General features: G+C 42.4%; 1 protein-coding gene and 1 pseudogene across 1 annotated transcript in view; one reads left to right on the top strand and one right to left on the bottom strand.

Annotated features, from left to right (window-relative positions):
• The window catches only part of MAMLD1 (mastermind like domain containing 1), a 177266-nt gene that overhangs the window by 104108 nt on the left and 46278 nt on the right, over positions 1 to 26880 (top strand). The window contains exon 2 of the mRNA XM_075260651.1: positions 156 to 1853. Coding sequence (XP_075116752.1) covers positions 156 to 1853 — 1698 coding nt within the window. The remainder of the gene's footprint in view (positions 1 to 155; positions 1854 to 26880) is intronic.
• On the bottom strand, positions 15583 to 15731 carry LOC142185758 (5.8S ribosomal RNA; annotated as a pseudogene).

Genomic DNA, 26880 nt, shown 5'->3' with positions numbered 1-26880 from the left:
AACTAGTGACGTTATTAATCATTATGACAATGACATTTTAATACGGAGATCAGCAGAACCTTTTACGCTATCTTCTTAAGTAGATAATCTGTGTTATGTGACTTAAATGCCAAGATTAACAAATAAAGATAATAATGTCTGCTCTTATCTTTCAGCTACAAGGATCCATAAAGAGAAAGCTGGAAGATGACAGTTCCCCTGTGTCCTCTGGCATAAATGATATTATATTTTCAAGTGACAACAAGCGACTCTGTCTCGATGATGTGACACTTCCTATGGGCCAAACGCAAAGCGCCAGCTCAAGTGTACCATGCTCTGATTTGCAGCATTCTCCTTTCTCCGCCAATCACAGCACTTCATCCATGGCGGTCAGCGCACACCAAGTTTTACTTGAAAATAACCATTTGAATGGGAGGGGAATGGCGTCACCCTTCTCAAATGCAGAAATGAGTCAGAAAGTATCGTATGAAGAAAAAACTACCAATTTACAATCCGTGGACCAAGAATTGCAGGATCTCTTGGAAGAGTTGACCAAAATGCCGGATCCATCACCAAATGACTTAGATCTTGAGAAGATCTTGGCAGGTAAGCCAGATGAGCCTCTTGTCATGAGTCATTCTCAGCCTAATTTAAGTACAACTCCCAAGCTCTCCCCAGCCCAGTCATCTCATTTGGACAACCATATCCCAAGCAAGGAATTCTCTGGTGGTTGTACTTCTGCAAATGCTGGTTCCCCTCAAATTAGACCTTCATCTGCTGGAACCAATTATCCAATTTCTTCATCAAACAAGCCTGCTCAGTCACCTATTCCTGCAACTCAAAGTAAGAGTCAGTCACAGACTATGTTACCTGCATCAATGGCGAACATGCCGGGGACAAACTGGCATGCCCAACAGTTGAAACAACTGGCTGCAAGTAAACAAGGACCTCCAGGAAAGCAGCAAGTGCCAACACCAAACTGGCCAACAATATCGCCTACAGGTCTCTCTCCGCCCTATAGACCTGGCTCTTCTCCTCAGCAGCCTTTCAGCCCACAAAATGTCATGGTACCCAGCATGAGCACAGGAAATCTACAGGGAAATGCTATACAAGGTTCACAAAATGCTATGTTATCAAGCATGCCTTCATCCAGCAACCCAAGCAACAGGCCATCTCCACCTTATGTATCAGAGAAGATTGCAAGCCCAGCTCTTAACCAGCAACCTTTCAGCCCTCAGAACTCTATGTTGCAGAACATCACTACTAGCAACATCCCAGCAAATACTATCAAAAGCCCCCAAAACAACATGGTGCCAAGTATGGCATCTGCCAACGCTGGACCTTCACCACCCTATCAACCGGAGAAGCTCTCAAGTCCAGCTTTGCATCAACAGCCATTTAGTCCCCAGAACACGCTGATGTCCAGTCTTACCCCTACAGGTAGCCAGTCCAGCCTGCAGAATTCTCTCTTCAAGTCAATGACCACAAACCAGCCAAAAAATCTAAACATGATTATGCAACAGCCTTCCAATGGCCTGCAGCCCGGGATAGTCAATGACAGTTCGGGAGGTCACGACCAGTTTTCCTTTAACAACACCAAGCCACTGTCTCATTTTGCACCAGATTCTGCTAACCAGAAAATGAACTTGTCATCCAATCCCGGATCACTAATCCATTATCTGCAGCAGCAGCAACAGCAGCAGCAGCAGCAACAACAACAGCAGCAACCCCAACATCAGCCTGCGGCAGTGCAGCAGAGTCAGCAAGTCGGCAACAATCAGTTTCTCCAGCAACAGATACGGCAACTGATGCAGCAGCCTTCAAGGATGCAGAGACAAATGCAGTCCAGTGGTTTGCCTCCTCAGGCCAGACAGGTAAGACGTCTTTATGCACAGTGCTTGTACTCAAGTCAATAGTCTTTCTGCAAACTAAACGCTATAGCAATAGGTTTTGTTGCATTTACATCTGTCTATAGAAATCTTGGTTAACTGAGCAGAACTGCTATACTATCCAGTCATATCCACAGTACAAAGGGAAATGACTCTCTCATCTCTGAGCCTTTACATCTGAGCGATATTCAATACTTTTCATTTGCTGAATGCGTTGCATATCTTATGAGCGAACTCTATTTGTCTGCCGGAGTTTCCTGTTCTGGAGCGGATTTGCACTTTTCCTATGTCTGCTTTTATGGAGAAGAAATTCTCCTAGATGGATATTTAGCACTAGGAGGCGTTATTCACATTTTTCCTAGTATGTGGATGTAACAAAGGTCAGGAAGGAAGCATATTTTAGAGAGAGATAAGAACAAGAATAGCTGTGAAACAGGAGGATCATAGGCTAACAGGAAATGCAAGGAAATTCTGGGATGAAGAAATGGCAATAAAACTAGAAAGATCTGAAACCGATGGATGGTGAACCTCCGGTGCGGAGAGGATTGGGGAATTGCAATATGAGCAATGACCAATAGAAGGCTTTTAGCATAAACCCATGAATTTAAAGGGGTTGTCTGACTTATTTTTTTTTACGATACAATAATTCCCACCAGTCCAGTCTTCCATTTGCAGCTCTCCAAGAGATGTTAGCAGTGACGTTCCATTTGTGCTAGGTGACCGCTGCAGCCAATCACAAGCCTCCTGACTGCTGTGACAAGAGGTCATCCATGAGTCTGAGATTGGTGGTCACCTAACACATCAATGCTGACATCAGCTGGAGGCAGGTAAACAGAAGGCCGCTGGAAAGGGAGGACAGGGAGAGGCGAGTCATGGCTTTATATATTATTGCCCCTTTCAGCAGTACTATTAAAAAAAAATAGTAATAAGTGAACAACCCCTTTAAGATATTCCATAGTCATACGCTGCTTTCTGACAGTCAGTGTTATGATCAACTACCAAATATGGTTGTTACCGGCTAGGGGTGTGTCCCTGCACAGTCCAATCAGTGCTCCTAGTTTCCGACTATGTAGGGAAACGCCTCTTTGACAAAGTAACCTGTAATGCCCAGGTGTCAATTTATTCATAATTTTCTATGAGGAATAGCATAATGCAGAATTGTAAGAAACAAAGATCTAAAATTGTTGTTCATTGCTGGATTCATGGGTTTACCTTCAACTTATACATGATCTGAACAGTCTATATTGTCCACATCTTTTATAGTCCCACCATGGGGAAATTCAGTGTGTTACAGTAATATATTACAAGAAAGACACATACAAGCTCAGAATAGGAGATAGAAAAGATACTAGGAATCATAGCAACTAAAAGAAAAAGAAAGACTTCAGGATCATTTAGTTCTCTGTGCAGAGTGATCTTCACTTAGCCTGATGTTGATTATACAGCCTGACCGCGGTTGGGAGGAAGGATCTCTGATATCGCTCCTTCTCACACTTGGGGTGAAGCAGTCGTTCACTTACAGTGTTGTCACTGTCCCATACATGGGATGGGAGTTGTTCTCCAACATATAGGGCTTGTATACCTTTCATTATATACCATCCATACCTATGTAGAGAAGATAGTGATAAGGAAGCACTCTAACGTGTTATTTCACGACATTGTCTGCTGTCATGGGAGGAGTACACCAGATACCTCTCCACCACATTGAGGATGATACAAAGAACGTTGACCTTCAGCGTACATATCTGCAGACTACTTGTTGCTGGCTCCTCTTCCTCGCCTCTCCGTCATATTGGATCTCATTGATTAAATTGCCTAATTGCGTGAAATGGTTCATTATTTGCAATAAAGAGATCCAGTACAATTCAGGACTGGAACTAAAGCTGCACGGCATTTTTTCCCATATAATGGAAAGAGGTGCAGCTTGTGTACTGAGAAGGAATGTGGATGGCTGCCAGTTGGAGTAGGAACACAAAGACATGAAATTTGATCCTTGTAGCAAACAGCGGAGCAGAGGGAAAGGCACAGCTGTTGTGACATAAACCCACAAGAACAGCCTTTTAGGTACTCTTTGTATTTCAAGAAAAGACATTAAACTATTCAGAATATGAAGTAGTGCACCCATAGGAACCTGCAAGACATGCACTTGTCTATTGGTGCACTGCATGCCCTGAAGGGCGATGGGCCCACAAATGTTATGTATATTTTTTGTCTTACCTAAAACCCCAAGTGTTTATCAACTATAAGATTGGGAACCGTTTAGTAGAACCACAAAACATATCTGGGACCTCAAACATTCGCAGACTAAACACTTTACAAAGCGGTAACCCAAAATTAGCATATAAGTAGCAGCCAACAGGTTCTCGGCTGTGTGTTTGAGAAGTTGTTGGGTCTTATACAATATAGCATTGAAACTCTATAGAACTGGAATTTATAGCGAATAGAGATGAGCGAGTAGTATTCGATTGAATAGTCGAATATTGAGGTCTACTTGAATCGAATTTCGAATTTTCGAATATTTCACTACTCGCTCATCTCTACGGTATACGTTTTTTTAATGCCTATGTAGTCCTAGTTCCTGTCCCATCTCCCCTGCACAGTTATTGGTGTAAAAAAAACGCCAGGGAAGGTGGGAGGGGAATCGACTTTTTACTGCATTTACAGTGTGGTATTCGATTGAGTACGAGTCGATCAAATACCTTCTCGATCGAATATTACTCGTTCATCTCTAATGCCGAATAAAAATCTATTTTAAAAAATTATTTTAGGGGTTTGTACACATTGGCCAGGGAAGGTGATCCCACTATGTAGATGTCCAGTAGTGCCTTACCCAATTCCAAAAGAGAAGAGTTTTTGGTAAAAGCAACTGAACCTCTTAAAGGGAGTTTGTCAAGTACAAAATGCCTCCCAATTCAATAATACTGCTGTGTTGGGACCTTTAATAGGAGTTGAAGCAACGCACAGACTTACCTATAGACAGCTGTGATGTAGACAGAAGCTAAAAATGGAACAGATAAAAGGTCACTTGCAGTTGTCTGTGGCAAATTTAGCAAATCCAGTCCATTCCTGAAGCACTTGGAGCAGAATCATCTGCCCATTGATTTGACTATTTGAGAGGCATTTTAGACTTAAAGACCTGCCTCATGCTTCTCACCCATAGTCAATTCTTGTGGTAACCTGCTAGTGCAGTATGTATTCTCCATTACTCATTTACATATCTATAATATATGTAAATTCATCTAATGATTAGTGTTTTGTTGTACTGTGGTTGCCCCACCAGAAACGCCCAACCTCCAAACCATGTACACCCAAGACAAGCAATTGGCTCTTAAGTCATATCCAGATGCTGTTGTCTTCTGGTGCTCCTTTGGAGCTCATTGTACTAGTCCTGATCTCTCCGGAGAGTCTTCTGGTTCTCTGGTGCACCAGTCTGAGAGTCTTCTGGTATTCTGGTGCACCAGTCTGAGAGTCTTCTGGTACCCTGGTGCACCAGTCTGAGAGTCTTCTGGTTCTCTGGTGCACCAGTCTGAGAGTCTTCTGGTACCCTGGTGCACCAGTCTGAGAGTCTTCTGGTACTCTGGTGCACCAGTCTGAGAGTCTTCTGGTACTCTGCTGCACCAGTCTGAGAGTCTTCTGGTACTCTGCTGCACCAGTCTGACAATGATTGTACCTAATGTTTTTAAGAGGTTGTTCAGCAAATGTAACATTCTTTGAAAACTGATTACAACGTTGTAAACTAATAAAAATAGTCATACTTTACCAATCCTTGGGTAATCCTCTATGATCTCCAGTGATGGTGTCCTAACAAGGACATGTGACCACTGCAACACAACTGAAGTAACCACTATGGCCATTAAAGGTCTGCAGTGGTCACGTGCCCGTCTCAGGAAACCATTAGTGGAGGTCAGGATACAGAAACCAATGAAGGACTATGAAGTATCAGAACATAAGAGGTTGGAGATCTGTATCGTAATTTTAAAAAAAATATATATATATTATTTTATTTTATTATTTCATTCTTGGGTTTCATTACCATCTGCATCGGAGTCAATGTATGCCTTAAGTGTCTGGCACGAATAACTTTTTGGTCCAACATTTTCTATTGTAAAAGACACCCCTTTTGACTATAATGGGGGTCCATCGGACACCATATGCATTTGCTATTAGAATGATCCACCTGTCCGTTGTTCTACGATGGGCAATGGGCAGGGTGATGCAAATCTTAACAATTCTCCATGGCTGGAGATAACCCTATTCTTGTTTGGACCTTGGCCCTGATGAACAATAAAGCTACATTTGACCCACATTAGTATAGGTATAATCTAATATAGTCTAGTTTTGCTATTTTATCCAACAAATGGAAACACATATATAGTGCAGCTTCTCCTATTAACACCTTAAGATGCAATTTTGTTGCTATTCTTCTTCTAATCTGTTATCAGGTTTGACCTGTAGAAATGAAGTATTGCAATGTAGTCTTTAAAGGCATCATCAAAATAAAAATACCATGAGGAAATACAATTGGCCATAGCTTTTATCATGGCTTTCTAAATGTTTTTTTAATCAAGTGCACAAAATGATTTAATTTCCATCAAATATGAAAAGCAGCTGCTAAGAAAATGTGCATGACTGAAATGAAGATGATTAAACAGTGCTTGTCTAGAAGATGTAGCAAGCAAAATCCCAAAATAACACTAGAAGCTATATATACAATAAAATGATTCTCACGTGGCGTCTATGGGGATTGACGTGAGCCAAATCACCAGATATTGTGGATCAATGGACAGTTTAGAGAAGTACAATGCTGTGCAAAAGTTTCAGGCAGATGCAGAAAACATGCTGTAAGAAGGCTGTCAAAAACTTAATAGTTTTACATAATAATGGAAAGTGAACGAGCAAAAGAGAAATCTAAATCAAATCAATGTTTGGACTGACCGCCCTTTGGAGAAGGAGCCCTGGAAATGATGGGAGCCCTGATTTCATAGCTGTCCAGTCTGTCTGGGATTACATGAAGAGATTGGATGGATTGGAGCAAGCCTATATCCATAGAAGATCTGTGCTTAGTTCTCTAAGATGTTTGGAACAACCTCCCTGCCTAGTTCCTTCAATAACTGTCCACACGTACCGAGAATTGATGGAAGACAAAGGTCACACCAAATATTAATAAATTATGAGCACTTCTATTTTTGAAAGCATACTTACATTGCAGCATTTTATTCCAAACCTGGCTAAGGCTAAGGCCCCCTGCTTTTTTTTGTTGCAGTTTTTTGAACCAAAGTAAGGAGCGGATTGAGCAGAAGGTAGAAGTATAAGAACTTCTGATATACTTCCCATTCCTTTTGTAGCCACTCTTGGCTTTGGCTCAAAAAACCTTAACAAATCTGCAAAAAAAAAAAAAAAAAGCTGCGTTTCTGCAATGTGGGGCCTCAACCTAAAACTTTTTTACAGAACTGTGTATGAACATAAAGTTGCTCTTCTCCTTCTCTTCCTCGCGACTATGGATGACATCACCCCAAGGGTTATTTCAGTTTCTAGATTATGCTTCTGCATGCTGGAGACGCAATACTCTTGTCTGTCTCTTGCCTGTTTTGGGGGCACATTTCAGGGTTGACACCTTAGTATCCAACATAAATACCACTGTAGGTCATAGCGTTAGACCAGTAGAGGGAAAACTATGACCCTAGTGACAAGATAAACTGATACTAACTAACACAATGACATCTTTGTAAATATCCACATAGGTTGTAAAGGCAGTCAAACCGATTTTTGACCTGTATAATTGGCAAGTGAGATCCAAGGGTTCCCTTCCACTTAACAATAGGCAGTATAAGGGTCTGTTCACATGGAGGAAAATGAAGAGGAATTTCTCTTATTTTTCGCCGTGGTCTAGCCACGACAAGATGCCGATGCTGTGCATTAGGATTCCGTCATGGCATCCCACTCCTTATGAGGTCCCTATGAATGAGCCTGCAGTGGGGTTGAGTGGTCTCGATCGGCAATTGAGCAAATTTCACGATCGGGATCGGCTGAAAAATTATCGGAAATCGGATTTTGAAATCTGAAGATCGGCTCAACCCTAAAGGTGACTTTTCCCATAGAGAAGCATTGACTACGGTTGAGCGATCGGGATCGGAAAAGATCAGATTCTGATCGGCGATTGAGCAAATTTCATGATCAGGATCGGCTGGAAAATTATTGGAAATCGGATTTTAAAATTGATCCTGAAATCTCAAGATCGGCTTAATCCTTGCCCGCTGGAGGGAGTCACGAGCCACAGAATCCACAGTAAGTTCGAGCAGGACACCTCTTTTTTCCGAGTCCTGCTGCGATCTCTGCCTCCCAGAGGAGGTGGATTCTGGGAGTATTCGGGGGATAAATTCACCCCCAAATCCGTGGCAAAATCCTCTCTGTGAACATAAATAGGTGGACCATGTTTTCTGCCAGGTTTGGTGGGCCCTATCAGCAGCTGGGGTGCTTGTTTCTGACTTTCCTCTAATATTGATTCTGCCTTTGATTCCATTATGGTGCTCTTTGGGTTCCTTGTTCTGAGGGCTATCATCCCTTTAGCCTGCCCCAATAAGGTCATGACTAACTCCCTAACCAAATGCAAATTTCCTATGAGTTTCCCCTGGGTGAACCTACCACATATGCAGGCTACCCTACGAATAAAATCACAGAGCTCGGTACCATCTACTATAACGCAGTGTGTTAATGATTCCCAAGGTTCACAATTACTGCTAGATTCCACCAGAGACACCGGCACGTCAGTGAAGGATTTGCTTTTGAGCTATTCGAGAGGGTTTCTAAGATAAAGGAGAGCTTCTAAGAAGGTTCGTTGCATCCAGTGATACCACCATTGGTCCTTTTTTGTATAGATTCCTCCCTTTATATACCCTCGCTAGTATATTGTACATGGCCCGTTTTGCTTTATCTTTAATATCTCCTATACTACATTTCAGACTTGTTTCCAATTACGATTGATGACATGAAACGACACGTCAAAAATATCCGAGCGCTCTCTCAGCCTTATGGGGTTCATCAGTACGAGGCTCAATGGAATGCAAAAAAGGAATCAAATAGCCATTATTATTTTCTCGCATGACTTTTTTAACATAAATATCAAAGCTTAATGTTTCCTTTCCACTGCCAGATGCTAATGTAGGGACAATGGAAAAGACATCTGTACCACAGTGCTGTCAGATCAAGAAAGCTTACCCACAATCCCTCAGGCATCAGCGTGGGCTTTCCCTGGTGGATTCCTGTTCTTAAAGTGTAGATGGATTTGGGACAGCAAACCTAATATCTGCTTCATATCCCAGTCTTTAATCTTAAATCTATTTCTTGTGGTCGGAGAAGCTATTAATCATTACCGCTGCCTGGCACACATAAGTAATCCTGAATGTCAATACATCTTTAGTGTGCCACCATCCAAAAAGTGGGGGAGGAATTGGAGACCATTACGGGGCATAGTTTGTGTAATGTATTACTAATGTTCATGGCTGTAGTAATAAAAGATGCCTGCTAAAATACTCAATTCATATCTAAAATGAATAATCATTCAGTCGGTTTGTCCAAATGTAATCTCACTTTCCTCTCCTGCAGAGGATAATAGTGGAACAGACTAGATAGGCTTGAAGATTTCCATTTAATAAAACAGTTACATGGCTTACAAAAGCTAAGATGCCAGAATTTCCTTCCTTCTGACTCGATGGGTTAGACAAGTAATAGCACAGGTTATTATGCCGCATGTCAACATATCGAGGATGCAAGGTCTGCATTATGTGAAGCCAGGACCTGTCACCACTCCTGACATGTCTTGTTTTAGGAAATACTACACAAAATAACAATTCGGAAGCATCTTCTCTTTAGAGTTCTGTGGTGTGGCGTCCTCTATTATTCTTCCTATAAATCGGTGGTGTAACTACCAGGGTAGCGGCTGCCACGGGGCCCAGGACATTAGGGTACCCGGCGGGTCCCTGGTGTTTATTTGTTTTTTTTATAGGTTGTTACCTGCTGGAGTAACCCCAGCAGGTAATGGGCCCTGTCTACTTACCGATCCTGGCTCCTGCTTACAGCTGTCTGTGCTTCCCCTTCTGCAAAGTGGGGATCAGTAAGTGAGGCCACGGGCCCGCGAACCCCATAATCACTGTGGTTATATCCTTGGTTGCCCAGAGTGTTGACTGATGGACTTTACATGAAATACTAGAGATAAGAGACCCTAACCCAAACATTTCAGAATCTTCACCAACTGTAGCTAGTATTACATAACCTACGTTGACCGGTTAGTGGTCTACAGGTGTCTACAATGGCGTGATACAAATTTCATAACCACTTCCATCCAATATATTGAATTGCCCATGAAAAAATGTTGAGGGTTGTCCAGAGAATGTCACTGAAGACACAGTTAAGGGGATATCGTCACTCCTTAAGGAGAGACCACCATATAGGTGTATGGAGACTTATTAAGCCTTTAGCACTCCACTTTGCAAGGGACCATGGGAAGAATATGCAAATCTGTCTTCCCTGATGTAATTAGGAAGTCAGCTGCTGCCTCAGTGTTGCAAACCAATAGAGGGCGCTCACTGGAATGTGCAAGCCTGTCTTCCCTGATGTAATTTGGAAGACAGAATCTCAGTGATATAGCCCAATAAAGGCTGCTCCCTTTAACATCATGCTCAACCTTCCAAGAGGCCTTTGTTTTGCAATGATGCTGGGATTATTACCAGGTATAGTCTCTCAACCAAGGACGGCCGTTTCGATGTTATTGCATCCCGTCAGCCCGGTGTAGAGAATACTAACCTGGTAGAGGTGAGACATATACATATATAAGATGAGGTTTCAGCAACTTTTTGTTTCAGTGGACGTTGACCAAACTTGCATGTGCATCTTATCATTCAGAATGGAAAATTGGATCCATCGCTCAAACTATTGGTGTAGGTTGCTGGCTCCCTACACCATAAAAAGCCTTTCATTAGGAGCCCCCTATAACTGTAGTAAGACGCAATACTTAACAAGCTGGTTAGGTTTTCCTTTTACTATATATGAGATTTCTAGTTGTTCAATGATCTGTGAAGAATACATGTTATTATCCCTATAAAATGCAACAGCGCTTTAATAATACCCAGTAATGGGATAGAGCCGAGATGACCAAAGAGGCGACACATTACCAAATACTGAAGTACATGTCAGTGACAAGGTTAAATATTGTTAAGTAAACTATAAAACATGGCTACGCAAAGAAAGCGGATTAGATTTCACGGAGAGATAAAAGATCTTATATCAGAATACAACAACCTTGAGCGACTCCACCAATGTGCTGCAAAACAGCGAAAAGGTTTGCTCAGCAATTAGTATTCTCTCAAAGATACGTGCTTCAAACCTTGTTAAGCTCCTTCTACTAAGAAAGCAGCTTTTGACGTTTTTGAAGTGCATAATCTGAGATGTGTAGATCTACTTAAGGCTTCAGGAAGAATCTGCGGGAGATCCTTTCACTACTGAGCATTTCTTTAAATACAAGAAGGCTTATTCTCGAGGGCTATGGCCGGCCATATACTCTCCGATGCACAACTGCAACGTATAGTGCTGTCAACTTTATCCAATACGTCCCAGTTCTACACGTTGGACTATCTGTACGACCTATAGTCAGATGTTGTTAATATTTGCCCAAACACCAAACTGTTCAATCTGGCTGAGCACCTTAATGTACGAAAGTGAAAACCGTTACAAATCCTGCCGGGGACCCAATTGGCGTAAATGCTGCAGCAAAAACCGCAGCATTTTACTGTCGCTGCAAAGTAGATGGGATTCTAGCAAATACTATACACACATTGCAGAAAAATACTCGCACGCAGGGTGTCAAAAATACCCGCAACTGTCAAAGTTTTAGAAATTGGAGGATATCAATTATAACTATGGAAAGCGGTTTCCCTTCAGGGACAATTGAATCAGAAAGCTTGAGGCTGGGTTTACATGGAGTTTTTTGGCGAGGATTTTGGAGAGGAAAAAATCCATTTCAGGAATTATGAAATGGTTTTTTGCTGCAGTTTTTACATGAGGCTTTTTTTAGCATTTTTTGAGGCATTTTTACTTTTTGGTTTTTTGCCCCCAGCACAGTGTATGGACCATGGAAAAACTGCTAGTGGTTTTTCCACCTCCCATTGATTCCCATAGTTTTTTGCAGTCGGAATCCGCCTGAAGAAAGGTCATGTCACTTCTTTTTTCTGCTAGCGGAAAAAAAACGCTAGTGGAAAAAAGATGCTAGCAGATCACATAGGACTCTATTATGAGGCGGTTTTTGGAGGCGGAATTTGACACTGATTCCGCATCAAAATCCTGACCAAAAAACTCAGTGTGAATCCAGCCTGAAGAAGAAACCTCTGCAGCCTTTCCGCAGTGGTTTTTCCCATAGTGGTTTTTCGTAGCGGCCCGCTATGTGGAGCCATAGCCCTAGATTAAAGCCCTCACATTGGCTCAAAAAAACCTCAGCAAAATCTGCAACAAAAAACGCTGTGTTTCTGCAATGTGGGGACCTAACCTTAAGTCTGCGGCTTAACGTTACAGAAAGCCAGCTTTTTTTACTTGTTGTTGCAGATTTTGCTGCGGTTTATTGAGCCAAAACCAAAAATGGCTACAAAAGGAATGGGAAATATAAAGGAAGTTCTTATACTTCTCCCTTCTGCTCAGTCCACTCCTGGCTTTGGCTCAAACTCCAGCAAAATCTGCAACAAATGTGGAATTTTACCTGTTCCTTGTTTATCTCTATAAGGGGACGGATTACAATCTGATGCAGAAACGCTCGCATTGTATGGGAAACACTACAATGTATAAAGCCTCACTAGCCATGTGACTTGTATGTTTCCAGTGTACGGTATTACTTTACTCTCCTTGTCTAGACCAGATGCTTAGAATCAAATTGTTTACATAGATCCGGATAGACATAGATCTCTTTTTATGTCTATGATCACGTCGTGGTCATACATAGCTGCTTCCATATAAAGTGCACTGGGAGGATTTGGAGAAACTTTCGTTGCCTGTGCGGGGAACCAGACTGCGCTGTAAACAGGAAGTGATATGTCAGGTGCTGACAGATAGAAGTTGTGTTTCTTTTGCTGCTTTATATAAACCACAGAGTGGAAAGCTTCGATTCGGAGAGGTTCTCCTTCTACGTTTATTTGTACCAAGACCTGATTGCTATCGTACCTCTCCACTTTCAGACATATGGCCGCTACACGCTCTTCTCTAGGCCTGAGAACAAGTAATACCTAGACACATGCTCCAACCTACAAAGTGCCAGCCGCAACACCATGGTGGAAAATACTGCACACATGCCTCAGGATGTAAAGTGTCTATACCACAGCCACCATATACAGTGCATCAATTGCAATGAGCCCTCCTATATATAATGCTTGCCACAGAAATTCAGCCATTTACAGTTCTGCCACATGACCCCCTGCAAGTGCAAACCACAGACCCAAGGGAGAAGACCTAACATAATGCAAGCCCCAATCTCCTGCCATATGTCTTACTAAGAAATACCGCCACCTGTCACATCCAGACATCCAATAACCTTGCTCTGTATTGATAAGGGGTAAAAGTGCTGTCTACAAATGTGTATCTTTGGTTTGGCGCGTGTGAGATAATTTGCAAACAATGGAGACTGTTATTTGGTTTACTGGACCATTATGAATTGACATAAAATACTATAATTTCATGATTCCTGCCATAACTGAGCATACGTGTTTTTGCACAGTGCATGGGCATGGATGTATAACAACTAAGTAGACTGTCATGTCTACAAATACATAATGCACGTAAATTGAGAATGCTGCAGGCTACAAATAGACTGAGCGTCTGCCTAATATAGTCTAACAGCACCGGAATAAAAACCTAGAACAGCTTTTCAGGATTTGTTTTGTGTTACCTGTATTCCTAAATGATTTTTATTAAGCCCTCCTGGCATATCTGTAGCTGCAACTGGATAACATCAGTAATATCTAGAGTGTGTCCATAGCCTTAAACACAGAAATATAACCTGTGGATCTAAAGCCAATGGCTACGAAGCTGTACAACATGCTGGGGAAGTTGCCATCTCCGACCTATTTGCATGACTTTACAAAAGTGCTAACAAAAAAGGGAGCTTGCGTAAATAGAATTTGCTTATGTATAGAATTAAAGGCAAAGTTGCTATCCCAGTCCTTAATGCAGAAAACTAGAACCAAAAGAGGTAAAAAACAATACTCGAATGGAGTCTGGGGAGTCTTCTCTCAACGCGTTATCCCTGTATTGTGAAATCACTGTGTATAATATCCCTGTACTGTGACATCACTGCGTACGTTATCCCTATACTGTGACATCACTATGTATATTATCTCTGTACTGTGACATCACTGTGTGTATTATCCCTGTACTGTGACATCACTGTGTGTATTATCCCTGTACTGTGACATCACTGTGTACGTTATCCCTATACTGTGACATCACTATGTATATTATCTCTGTACTGTGACATCACTGTGTGTATTATCCCTGTACTGTGACATCACTGTGTGTATTATCCCTGTACTGTGACATCACTGTGTGTATTATCCTGTACTGTGACATCACTGTGTGTATTATCTCTGTACTGTGACATCACTGTGTGTATTATCTCTGTACTGTGACATCACTGTGTGTATTATCTCTGTACTGTGACATCACTGTGTATTATCCCTGTACTGTGACATCACTGTGTGTATTATCCCTGTACTGTGACATCACTGTGTGTATTATCCTGTACTGTGACATCACTGTGTGTATTATCCCTGTACTGTGACATCACTGTGTGTATTATCCCTGTACTGTGACATCACTGTGTGTATTATCCTGTACTGTGACATCACTGTGTGCATTATCCCTGTACTGTGACATCACTGTGTGCATTATCTGTCCCATCCAGTCGTGTATCTGATCTCTGCAGTGATGACTAGTGTTGAGTCAAATCTTTCTAGTAACAACTAGCAGCGTATCAGATCTCACAAGTGACATCTAATAGTATATCTGATCCCACTACTGATACCCAGTGGTGTATCCATTCTCAGTAGAGATAACCACTGGTATATCACATCTGTGTTCTGCCATTTAGCACAATGACCTTTGGTAACTGTTTAAGCGGAGTATGGAAAAAGCTTCGATGCAAAGAAAACTCCATATTTTGTGAACATTTCAGCAATGTATCTTAGTGAAACCTCCTGCAGAAAGTTGTGGTTTTGCACTATTGAACTTATCATGTTGAGGTCCCTATTGCAATACCAGAGCTGCACAAGTCCACCCACTCCCATTATTACAAGGTTTTGCTTGACCGAACCAAGACCATATGAAAGTGCAGCTGTAATGTAACACAAAAGACACACAATAATAGCAGAGTCCATCCTCCAAACTAAGATAAAGCTGCCATCATTGCTAGGAAGAAATATGTCCAGAGACTACCGCACGCTTGTGAAGGCGCCAATAATAGTAGTGTCCTAGATTGTTTTAGCCAGATAAGATAAAGGGAAATTGATGATAAACTGATGCCAGGCTAAATGCCAGACCAGGCAGAGAAGGGACCAACATGCCTAGGTGTACAAATCTGCAAACACTTCATGTGTTCCTATGTAAAATATACCTGGAAAATGTAAGAGATGACCCCTAGACAACCCCAGCCGCGTCAGCCATGTGTCGGGCGAGCGACGAGGAGCAACCCTCAGACAGGCATAGCCCTGGGAGGAATCCGGGGCCGCAGGGTGCATTCGAAGTGTCGATGAACAATGTGTGCTTCACACCAATTCTTGCAGGTAGCTGCGTTTTTCATCGACACGCGAGACGAGTGATCCACCGCTAAGAGTCGCCCTTTGATACGGCTCAGGGGAGCTCGCGGCACAGGGACGACTTCTCTACTCACAGCGTTTGGCTGGGGGAGAGTCTTGGGCAGCTCAACCATGCTCCGTCCCCCTGTAGCCTCCGGGCCCAGAGGCCAGAGGAGGGGACCAGAGACTCCCAAACCTTCCTAGAGTAACACCATAAAGAGTTGGTTATATAAGAGATTCTCATTGTATTGCTTCATAGGCACCTATATCTATAGCACTATAGCAAGCCTTGCCTATATGTAGTAGCCTATATGGTTATAATCATAGGGACTGATCTCAAGCTTGTTGTGATATATTGGGCCAATGAACAATGCATATGGAACATCTACCTAAATCTTTCCCTTTGGTTTCACTGGATGTCAGGCGTAGCGTTGCAACGTGTATCGTTACATCTTTCCATAAATTTTGCTCTCGTCTTTTATGGTGCCAGACCCCATCTCCATGAAATGAGCCCTAACCGGGCCTTCTTTGGTCTCGGATCTATATTTTGCTTATAGTGTTTGTGGCATGGGGACTGCTTTAATATCTGTCATGATTATAGAAGTAAAATACCATCTGTAAGGGCACATTGTGTTATCTGCATTATGAAGAGTCCACTTGTTCTATAGGGAAAGTAGCTTGTAAAGCTGGCCAATAGACCTTAGATAACTGCCAGCTGAAAACTGCCCCCCAGGAGGAAGGGTGAGTGGCTGCCAGACCCCTTTGGCGCCACTCATCCCCATCCTGAAAAACGATGAAAGGATGGCTGGCAGTGAGTGCTGGCACCCATACATACTAGATCCTACTGAAAATGCATGGACGGGCTGCTTAGTGAGGAGTAAAGGCAATCCTACGCTTTCTATTGGTATCACTTTTTCCTTTTCCATGACATTTCTGGTAAAATATCAGAATTTTAGAAATTCTTTATAGAGAAACAACAGACGATTCCTTGGTTGCGTTGGCCTTTGCCTTATATCGCAAGTAACATTGCCATCGCTTGATCCCAACGTTCTCTATGGCCTAGGGAGACGTTCACATCCATAAATAAACCAGCTCCTATTGGCAGGGGTCTGTAGCTCTTACATTGAGGAAACGGACAAAGACACGTAAAAGGAAGCTGAAGAGCGCCTGAGTGCACTACAACACCTCTTTCAAGTTTCGCTAATTCAGACTAACACAATACTACCGCCAAGCACGGAAAATAAGATAGCTGACTTTTGAGCCAGCAGCTTTCAGTCTGAGCGTGGCCCTATAGGAGAATAAAAAGGGAGTAATAATTTATTTCTGCACAGGAACTCATAGAAAGCAAAAGAAAACACTTTGACACCTCAATTATTATTGGAATGAATTAATGCCTTTGAAACGTGTCCACTGTTGAATTAGTATTCATAATATGTCTTGAAACATTTCCCAGTACTTAAGATAAAGCATGAACACACATATTACAATGTTATCAAACACTGCCGTATATTCACTCATTTACCTGCATCGCTACATTGCCTGCTGAATGTATGCAGCCGTTTCAGCTGCCGATACTGAGCGCCATTCCGATTATACGCTTGCTGGAAATTTCAAGGAGGAGAAAACAACACGAATATTTCTGTATGTTTTTTAAAGGGGGTGTCTAGTGGGCAGAAAGCTTTGGTAAATGGCTCAGAGTGGATGAAATAAAGAGAAGAAGCGATTAGAGATGAGCGAGTAGTATTCAATGGAGTAGTTATTCGATGGAATACTACGGTATTCGAAATACTCGTACTCGATCGAGTACCACTCGCTGTTCGAATGTAAAAGTTCGATGCAGAACCAGCATTGATTGGCTGAATGCTATACAGTCGGCCAATCAACGCTGGTTCTTCTCCTACCTTTAGAAGTCTTCTCCGTGCAGCTTCCCCGCGGCGTCATCCGGCTCTTCATTCACTCTGCCCGGCATCGGGCCTGGGCAGAGCCGACTGCGCATGTCTGCTTGTAGTGCGGGCATGCGCAGTTGGCTCTGCCCAGGCCCGATGCCTAGCAGAGTGAATGAAGAGCCGGAAGATGCCGCAGGGACGCTGCACGGAGAAGACTTCTCGGAGGATCCAGCCCGACCCTCACTCGTGGACTTGGTAAGTATAATTTGATCGAACGTTGCCTACCCCTGAAACAAGCATTTTCCCCCCATAGACTATAATAGGGTTCGATATTCGATTCGAGTAGTCGAATATTGAGGGGCTACTCAAAACGAATATCGAACCTCGAACATTTTACTGTTCACTCATCTCTAGAAGCGATTCCTCACCAATATCACCTCGCAACTACTTCCTACCTTATCTGGTCACCAGTGGTTTATTCATATCTCAAGATGCCAATCAGTGGTCGAAACAGGTCATGGCTATCAGTGATTGGCCGAGCCGGCATTTCCTTTGTATTAAAGGGATTCTATCATTAGAATCCATTTTTGAACTAAGACCATGTTGGAAAAGCCTTAAGAAAAGCTATTCTTCTCCTGCCTTTATTCATCTGCTCCGCACCGCCATTCTGGTGTTATTTTGTTTTTTTGCTCTTCAGAAAGCATAGGTGGCATTCCCCTTTGCTTTGCTATCCGAAGACTCTCCAACATGCCTCAATCTTCTTCTCCCAACCACCTCTTCGCTGCGTCATTGATCGTGTGTTCAGCCGAAAGAGCTGACTGCGCATGTCTGTCAGCCATTTTCCTGTGGCCTTTTACACAAGCATCCATTGAGCCACAGGAAAATGGTTGACGAACATGCGGAGTTGGCTCTTTCGGCTGAAGATGCATCCAATGACGCAGTGAAGAGGCAGTTGGGAGAAGCAGATGGAGAGTCTTTGGACAGCACAGGGGATGTCTCCTGTGTTTTCTGAAGACTCTTTTGCATTCAGCGAAAAAACTAAACACCGGAATGGCGGCATGGATCAGAATAATAAAGGAAGGAGAAGAATAGCCTTTCTAAAGGCTATTCCAACATGGTCTTAGTTCAAAAAGGGATTCTAATGGTAGAATCCCTTTAAGAAGGGACCAGGAAGTAGGACTAATACAGACCTAGTATACGGACGCTCAATTGATGGAGGGATTATTGCTTTCTTTTTGAGCCACTAGAATACATTTACCAAATTTTTTTTCCTACTGGGCAACCTCTTAATTCCTGAGCCAACGTGGTTCCAGCAAGGCCCAGAATGTAAATTCACTATCAATGGACATGAATGGCGATAGTGACGGATGCAGGTGGGGCCCCCTCTATATGTGTCTGTTCCCATTCACTCTAATGTAAAAAACATGACAGACAGGGGAGTAACTTGAGGGAGTGCAGAGGGTGCAGTTGCACCTGGGCCCAGAAGTCTTAAGGTTCCCATAAGGGGCATCTTGCCAGTACTACATACACTACATTATAGTTGGGTGGCCTGGTGCCGATTTTGTATTAGGTCCCAGGAGCTTCATGTTACGCCTCTGATGACAAAAGCTTTATTCCGTCATGTTCGTTTACTTTTGTAACAGAAGAAAAAGCACTACAGCTACAACGTTTTTTTCCACCACAGACATGATAGAAGTCCATTGCCCTCATCCTACGACAGATAAGAGCAACGGACATTAATAAAGGTAGTGTGAACATGCCATAATTTGGAAAAAGCAGAATACCAGAATGAAAGGTGCATGTTTGTTAGGAATACATATGTTAATGATAAATTATTTGTGCATTATATACTTTATAACAGTGTAATAAATAATATAATAAATTCCACCACATAGGGATAATCTATGGACATGTCAATTCTGGACATGAGCCAAACCTGATGTGACTCTAGGCTTATTATTACTAGACCAAGTGAAGTTTTTTTAGTTGATTTTTATTTACTTAGCATGCAAATTTGTCCTTGCGTCGGCAAATATGACTTCACGATAGCGACTTCCATAGACACGTACAGGCCAGGGTGTTTGTATATTCTTCTGGGGGGCGATTTTTCCTGTACGGTATTGAATCCGGCATCAGAGGCTTTATTTTGGCCGCATAAGTATTGTATCCTAGAGTTTGCATTAGAATTGCAAGCAAAACAAAAAAAAAATAAAACCTATTTTTAAAAAACGGTAAATTGTAATGTAATTTTTGAGTAAATGGATCACATTAGTTATGCATTTTGCCTTCCTTTAGCGTCTTTGGCATATTTTACTTTAAGATTCTATAAGGAATTCGGATGACTTTATGTACTTTGTTACTTTCGCTATACTAATGCAAAACGTCAACCCCCTCGAATCATAACAAGCGATTTGCTCTTGTTTTAGTCGGCCCTAATAAGGCATTACTTCCTAATTAAACTTGTTATAAATAAACAAGTCTCGCAGAAACTTGGAAGGAAAGTAAAATCTCTGTATGGAGGTTGTTTACAAGAACACGGGGAAAACACATTTACAACTCCTTTAACCCCTTCTCTTCTGAGATGGTGGTGGGACCGGCGAATAAAGACGCGACTCCCTGCCAGACTACTAAAAGGCTGTAGTGCTTTGATCCATATCTTCAGCCAAGTCCTTTTTTTCCTTGGAAGCGGTAACTGGGAAGGGCCTGCTTGGCTGCAGAGATGAAGTGGGCAGACAGCCCCTTTCCTGAGTCCTGGGCAGGCACCAGACGGCTGAAGGAAGACCGGCACCAAGCTGATTTAGGTTGACTGCTCTGGACACTGCGAGGGAGTCACATCTAATTGGATTGCAGCTGTTGTTATTGTTCTGTCCTTTTTCATCTCCCAGATTTCCAGATCCAATATTATTACAGCTAAGAGAAACATTGTGGAACGCCAGGATACTAAGTGTGTTCTTAGGCAGTTGTTTATGATCTTTCCACTATTCACAATCATTGTCAGGAAAATCGCCTCTATCGTATTTATCCATGACAAAAACTAAATGGTCTGACGGCATCTCCTCCGAGAAGCTCAAAGTCGCCAGAATTACGGTATTTCTCTTCTTACACACATTATATAAACTCTGTGATTTAATTAAAAGGGTTGTCCAAGAGATAACAAAAATGGATCCATTGGGGTCGGACACCCTGTGTCCCCTGTACCCTGTGCTGATCAGCTGTTTCGGCCACATACTAGGTATACAACTGGAAGCAGCTCTGTTCTTATACAAGTGAATGGGCAGCGTATCGTCCTATGTAATCGAGGCAGTCCTGACGATAACCAGAGTAGCCAAATGGAGGAGAAACAATCACTGTAGAGATCGCTCCTCCTCCATTCGTTTGCCTGAGTAATCAGGCTAATGCAAACGAGTGCCGATCAACGAGAAAACGGGGGCCGACATCTGGTTGTGTAACAACATTACTGAGAGGGGAAAAAATGGAGTGCACATCCCAATATTATACATTGATATTATGCTTATTATTATTATTTATTATGCTTACTTATATAGCGCCATCATATTCGGCAGCGCTTTACAGATATTCTCAGTCACTGTCCCATATAGGGCTCACATTCTACATTCCCTATCAGTCTTTGATGTGTGGGAGGAAACCGGAGTACCCGGAGAAAACCCACACAAACACAGGGAGAACATACAAACTCCTTGCAGATGTTGTCCTTGGCAGGATTTGAACCTAGGACTCCAGTATTGCAAGGCTGCAGTGCTAACCACTGATCCACAGAATCTCTGCAAAATCTGCAAAATCTGCAAAAATGAACACAAGATTCCCAGCCCAGTTCACATCTTCATTCAGGGAGTCCACTTGGGGACCACCAGAACGGAATACCGAAAGCAGTAAAAAGCGGTGAGCAATGAAACCACACACCGCATAGACTATAATGGGGTCCGTGTGTTTTCCGCACGGTGTCCGCACAACTCCTGCGGAGAGAGGAAAGTAGTTCAAGAAGTACTTTTCTCTCCGCATGATTTGTGCGGACACCGCGCAGAAAACACACGGTCCCCATTATAGTCTATGGGTTCCGTGCGCTTTCATTGCTCACTGCTTTTCAATGCGTTTGGTATTCCATTTGGGGGGCCACCAAGTGGACTCCCCGAACAGAATACAGAATGCAAATGTGAACCAGGCCTTAGTATACATATTGATCAAGATATATAAGCCCATATAATGGGGACCTCTATATACTGGGTCCCTACTTTACTGGTTGCAGCACAGCAACCACCAACACTGTAACACAGCGCCCATAGGGAGATTGACCCAGCGTCCAGGCAAGTCTTTGCACCTCTACAATGCTCACATATCTGCTACGATACAACACATCCCATTGAACCCCCTCTATAAGCAGCCTATACACAGAATAACGGCTGTAATATATAGGGCCTGTATTCTGCAGACAACACCTGCAATGGAGCAGCGGGGAATGTGATCTGCTCTTATTCTCACATGCTTGCAACATATGTATATAACACACACACACTAAACCCGTATACATCTTGTATTGATTTACAGAAAATCTAGAATATTTTTCTTTTTATTGCATTTTTCATGTACAATAGAACATAAAGGCCGAGCTGGGTTGTCTAGAGGAAAGCCATATCATTTCAAGGTAATTCAATCCTGCCTATGTCATCTTGCCTGTAAGCATTGTAATAAGAGTGTTTATGTCCTGGTTTATGTAAGTAAATAGCTGCCAGTGAAGTCAATGTCTTACAAAATTACAGGGAAGTAAATCAGTCAGTTGGAAGACTTAATGCTGTTTTCGGATTATTTAATAGCGATTTATATGTGTACCCTGTAATTAAAACAAAGCAGACAGCGACGTGACGGCACTTCAGGTACAATAGCGCGACGCAAGCAATCTATATTCTCCAGCCATGAATATTTTATGCCTTAGAACAGAACGGTTTGGTCTTTGCCTGATGTAATCTATAGATTATGTTCTGATGTTCACAACGGCTGAAGGGTATTAAACAAGTGAGCACCAGGTCCTCCATATTGGATTGTATTAGAGGCGGAAACCAACACTAAAAGTGTAGCCCTATGTATGCTCCTGACAGCTATACAGTCTGTCTAGCAATAGAAAAACATTGCTGCTTTCCTTTAGAAACAGCACCACTCCTGTACTCAGGCAGTGTCAGGTATTGCAGCTCAGCTCCATTAACGTAAACGGGACTAATCTGCAACATACCGTTTTGACAAGAGTGGTCTCTTCCTTTTCTTTCTAAGGAACAGCCATGTTTATCTAGTCCCATTTTAATAATGTATCTACACTCACCGGCCACTTTATTAGGTACACCATGCTAGTAACAGGTTGGACCCCCTTTTACCTTCAGAACTGCCTCAATTCTTCGTGGCATAGATTCAACAAGGTGCTGGAAGCATTCCTCAGAGATTTTGGTCCATATTGACATGATGGCATCACACAGTTGCCGCAGATTTGTCGGCTGCACATCCATGATGCGAATCTCCCGTTCCACCACATCCCAAAGATGCTCTATTGGATTGAGATCTGGTGACTGTGGAGGCCATTGGAGTACAGTGAACTCATTGTCATGTTCAAGAAACCAGTCTGAGATGATTCCAGCTTTATGACATGGCATTGCATTATCCTGCTGAAAGTAGCCATCAGATGTTGGGTACATTGTGGTCATAAAGGGATGGACATGGTCAGCAACAATACTCAGGTAGGCTTTGGCGTTGCAACGATGCTCAATTGGTACCAAGGGGCCCAAAGAGTGCCAAGAAAATATTCCCCACACCATGACACCACCACCAGCCTGAACCATTGATACAAGGCAGGATGGATCCATGCTTTCATGTTGTTGACGCCAAATTCTGACCCTACCATCCGAATGTCGCAGCAGAAATCGAGACTCATCAGACCAGGCAACGTTTTTCCAATCTTCAATTGTCCAATTTCGATGAGCTTGTGCAAATTGTAGCCTCAGTTTCCTGTTCTTAGCTGAAAGGAGTGGCACCCGGTGTGGTCTTCTGCTGCTGTAGCCCATCTGCCTCAAAGTTCGACGTACTGTGCGTTCAGAGATGCTCTTCTGGCTACCTTGGTTGTAACGGGTGGCTATTTGAGTCACTGTTGCCTTTCTATCAGCTCGAACCAGTCTGGCCATTCTCCTCTGACCTCTGGCATCAACAACGCATTTCCGCCCACAGAACTGCCGCTCACTGGATGTTTTTTCTTTTTCGGACCATTCTCTGTAAACCCTAGAGATGGTTGTGCGTGAAAATCCCAGTAGATCAGCAGTTTCTGAAATACTCAGACCAGCCCTTCTGGCACCAACAACCATGCCACGTTCAAAGGCACTCAAATCACCGTTCTTCCCCATACTGATGCTCGGTTTGAACTGCAGGAGATTGTCTTGACCATGTCTACATGCCTAAATGCACTGAGTTGCCGCCATGTGATTGGCTGATTAGAAATTAAGTGTTAACAAGCAGTTGGACAGGTGTACCTAATAAAGTGGCCGGTGAGTGTAATTTGTACTAATGAAGAAAACGAGGGTAAATGATCAACTAAGTCACATGACTATGTTCAAAAAGAGCATGTTAGTCTCTCGGAAGACAGGCCTTCTCATCCAACATCTGACGCGTCTGACCTCCCCTGGCAAGTAATTGCGCACCTGAAGAAGAGCTTGTGGAGCTCGAAACGCCTTGTGAAGTATGTTTTTGTCCAATAAAGGTCATATATTTTATCCACCTTGTCGACATTCCAATTTGTGGACCAGAGAGCGCAGACGTCCATTTCCAGCCACTTACCTTCTTCCCTCTTTGTTCAAAAAGAGCATGTTAGAGAGGCAAAGTCTCTTGGAAGACAGGTCCTCTCATCCAAAATCAATATCTGAGTCTACAAATGTTATTCTCAATATATTGTCAAAAGTTCCAACAGACCCTTCCCAGAAGAGTGTAAAGTGTGTTAGCTGCAAAGGGCGGACCGGTTTCATATTAACGCCTATGGATTTAGAAGTGGGTGCCATAAAAGCCTCTAAATGTCCAAATATATATACAGTACATATATATTCATTATCTTTGTATATACAACACACAAACCATTCTTGGAACTCCATGCTAATTAGACAATGTGAGATCCAATGGGAGATAAACATGTCAGTCATTAGTAGCCTACTGGAAAGGTCAACATAGAGTTCACAAGGGTAAAAAATAAAGCTTTTAATGGCCGTCTTAATTATGCGTCTTAGGCTGCTGTGTTGTGTCTTAAAGAAAAACTCTGACAGTACGACAATGTATATTTCTCAGCAGATCATTATTATTCCCACCACTAACAAACAGAAACTAGTTTTCTTTATTTTGGGCTACCTGTCAGCGTCTGTGCCTATAAAATCCTAAATACTTTTTTTTTTTTTTTTTTAATATGGATTGTGAGCCCCACATAGAGCTCACAATGTACATTTCACCTATCAGTATGTCTTTTTTGGAATATGGGATGGAAATCCATGCAAACACGGGGAGAACATACAAACTCCTTGCAGATGGTTTTTGCCCTTGGCAGGATTTGAACACCAGGACCCCAGCGCTGCAAGGCTGCAGTGCTAACCACTGCTAAATTCCTAAATACTTATGTACTGATTAAACTGTGCAGAATTTTATGAAATTCTAAGAAATCTGAATTTTTAAATACACACTAATGACTTGTCATGTGGCAAAGGGTTAACATGGCAATATGCTGGACCCTCTACAAGTGAAGCTATCCATACTGTAACATGGAAACCTTTCCACGGAAGGATGAATTATTTATTTGTGGAATACTTTCCCTTGCTATTTCCCTTAGAATACCATCTAGAAAAATCCATACGTGCATGACCTTTAATAAGGTGAAAAGTACGGGGCCATATCCATCGGCATATCCATACTTGTAATGTTCTCACATCAGTATAGAACTTTTAGACTGATGTTTCTTATATAGGACTACTCAACGTTTCTGTCTTGGTAGATGATGTAGTAGCAGTCATCATGATTATGTAGTAGTGGGCATCAAGTGTGGATTTTAGTGGACAATTGTCCAAGACCATAAATGAAAGACCTAGCCTTAGGATAGGTCACCAATATCAAATCAGTAGGGGTCTGACACCCAGGACCACCACCAATTAGCCAATCAAGTGAATGTCATGGCATAGTCACTACATAGTGTATGAAGTTAGATCTGTTCACTGTCCTGATGTCAACTAATCAGGGGTTTTAGGCGTCAAACCTTCTTATAATCTATCCTAAGGATAGGCCATCAATGTTTTGTCTTCGACAACCCCTTAAATTAGTGTCGGACTGAGGTTCCTTGGACCCACCAGATAAAATTATTGAAAGGGATCCAGTCTCCAACAACCCCTATGAAATATACCATAGTACCCTTCAAATATGGGTGTCTTCTGCTGAACCATTATGGCGGTAGAGCCTGGGCCCATCAGAATATCCTCTGGTACTCTGGTGGGACAACCCAACCCTGACAATAAGGATTCTGTAAAACTCTGAAGCAGCCAATATTGTTAACAATTGGTCTCTGGCAGAGGATTTATAATTCCATGTCCAAGTATTGCTCAGTTGACAACTGTTTCATGTGTGTAACCATCATGAGACGTAAATTAATAGCGATAACTGACCATTGTTGTGTTCTGTCACTATGCACAATAGGACCAATAAACCTTTAGACCCTTACCTTTCTTTAACCCTATCCTATGTTTGATGTCCTTGCATTGTATACAAAGACTCCACACACCTAAATGGTGGTTCTCTCCTTATGGAGTGACGATATCCCCCTTGTAATTCTACCATGAGTCTGAATGAGTTAATCAAATTCTTCATTGCTTCTCAATAGTGAAGCAACTGTTTACAGGCAGAGGAATCCTCTTCCAAGATTTCCAGACATAAGCAGGATCAAATTCCTAAAATAGTTTCCAAGTCCACCCTGTGTAAGAGACTTGCACATTTCTCGTAGCCTATGTGTATAGCTGTGTCTTCCCATAAGTATGTGGCAGTGTTTTGTGAAGGATTACTGCTCTTCTTCTTAGATGTTCTGAGAAGGGACTGTAGAGGTTTGTCAGTAATATGCTGCTCATAGATATGGATATGCTTTGAACTAATTTATCATTGAGTGGAATGTTTTATACTATCTAAGCACCGAATAAAAATGCTGTAATAGTACATGAATGTAGTGGTAATAACATACCAGAAAGCACATTCAAAGAGGTCATTGCAATAAAATAGTCGCTCCCCATGTGGTCTATT

Source organism: Leptodactylus fuscus, chromosome 11, assembly GCF_031893055.1.
Source record: "Leptodactylus fuscus isolate aLepFus1 chromosome 11, aLepFus1.hap2, whole genome shotgun sequence".
In the NCBI taxonomy this organism is placed as follows: Eukaryota; Metazoa; Chordata; class Amphibia; order Anura; family Leptodactylidae; genus Leptodactylus; species Leptodactylus fuscus.
Note: the sequence above shows the minus strand (reverse complement) of the source record. Positions and strands in the feature narration are given on the sequence as shown.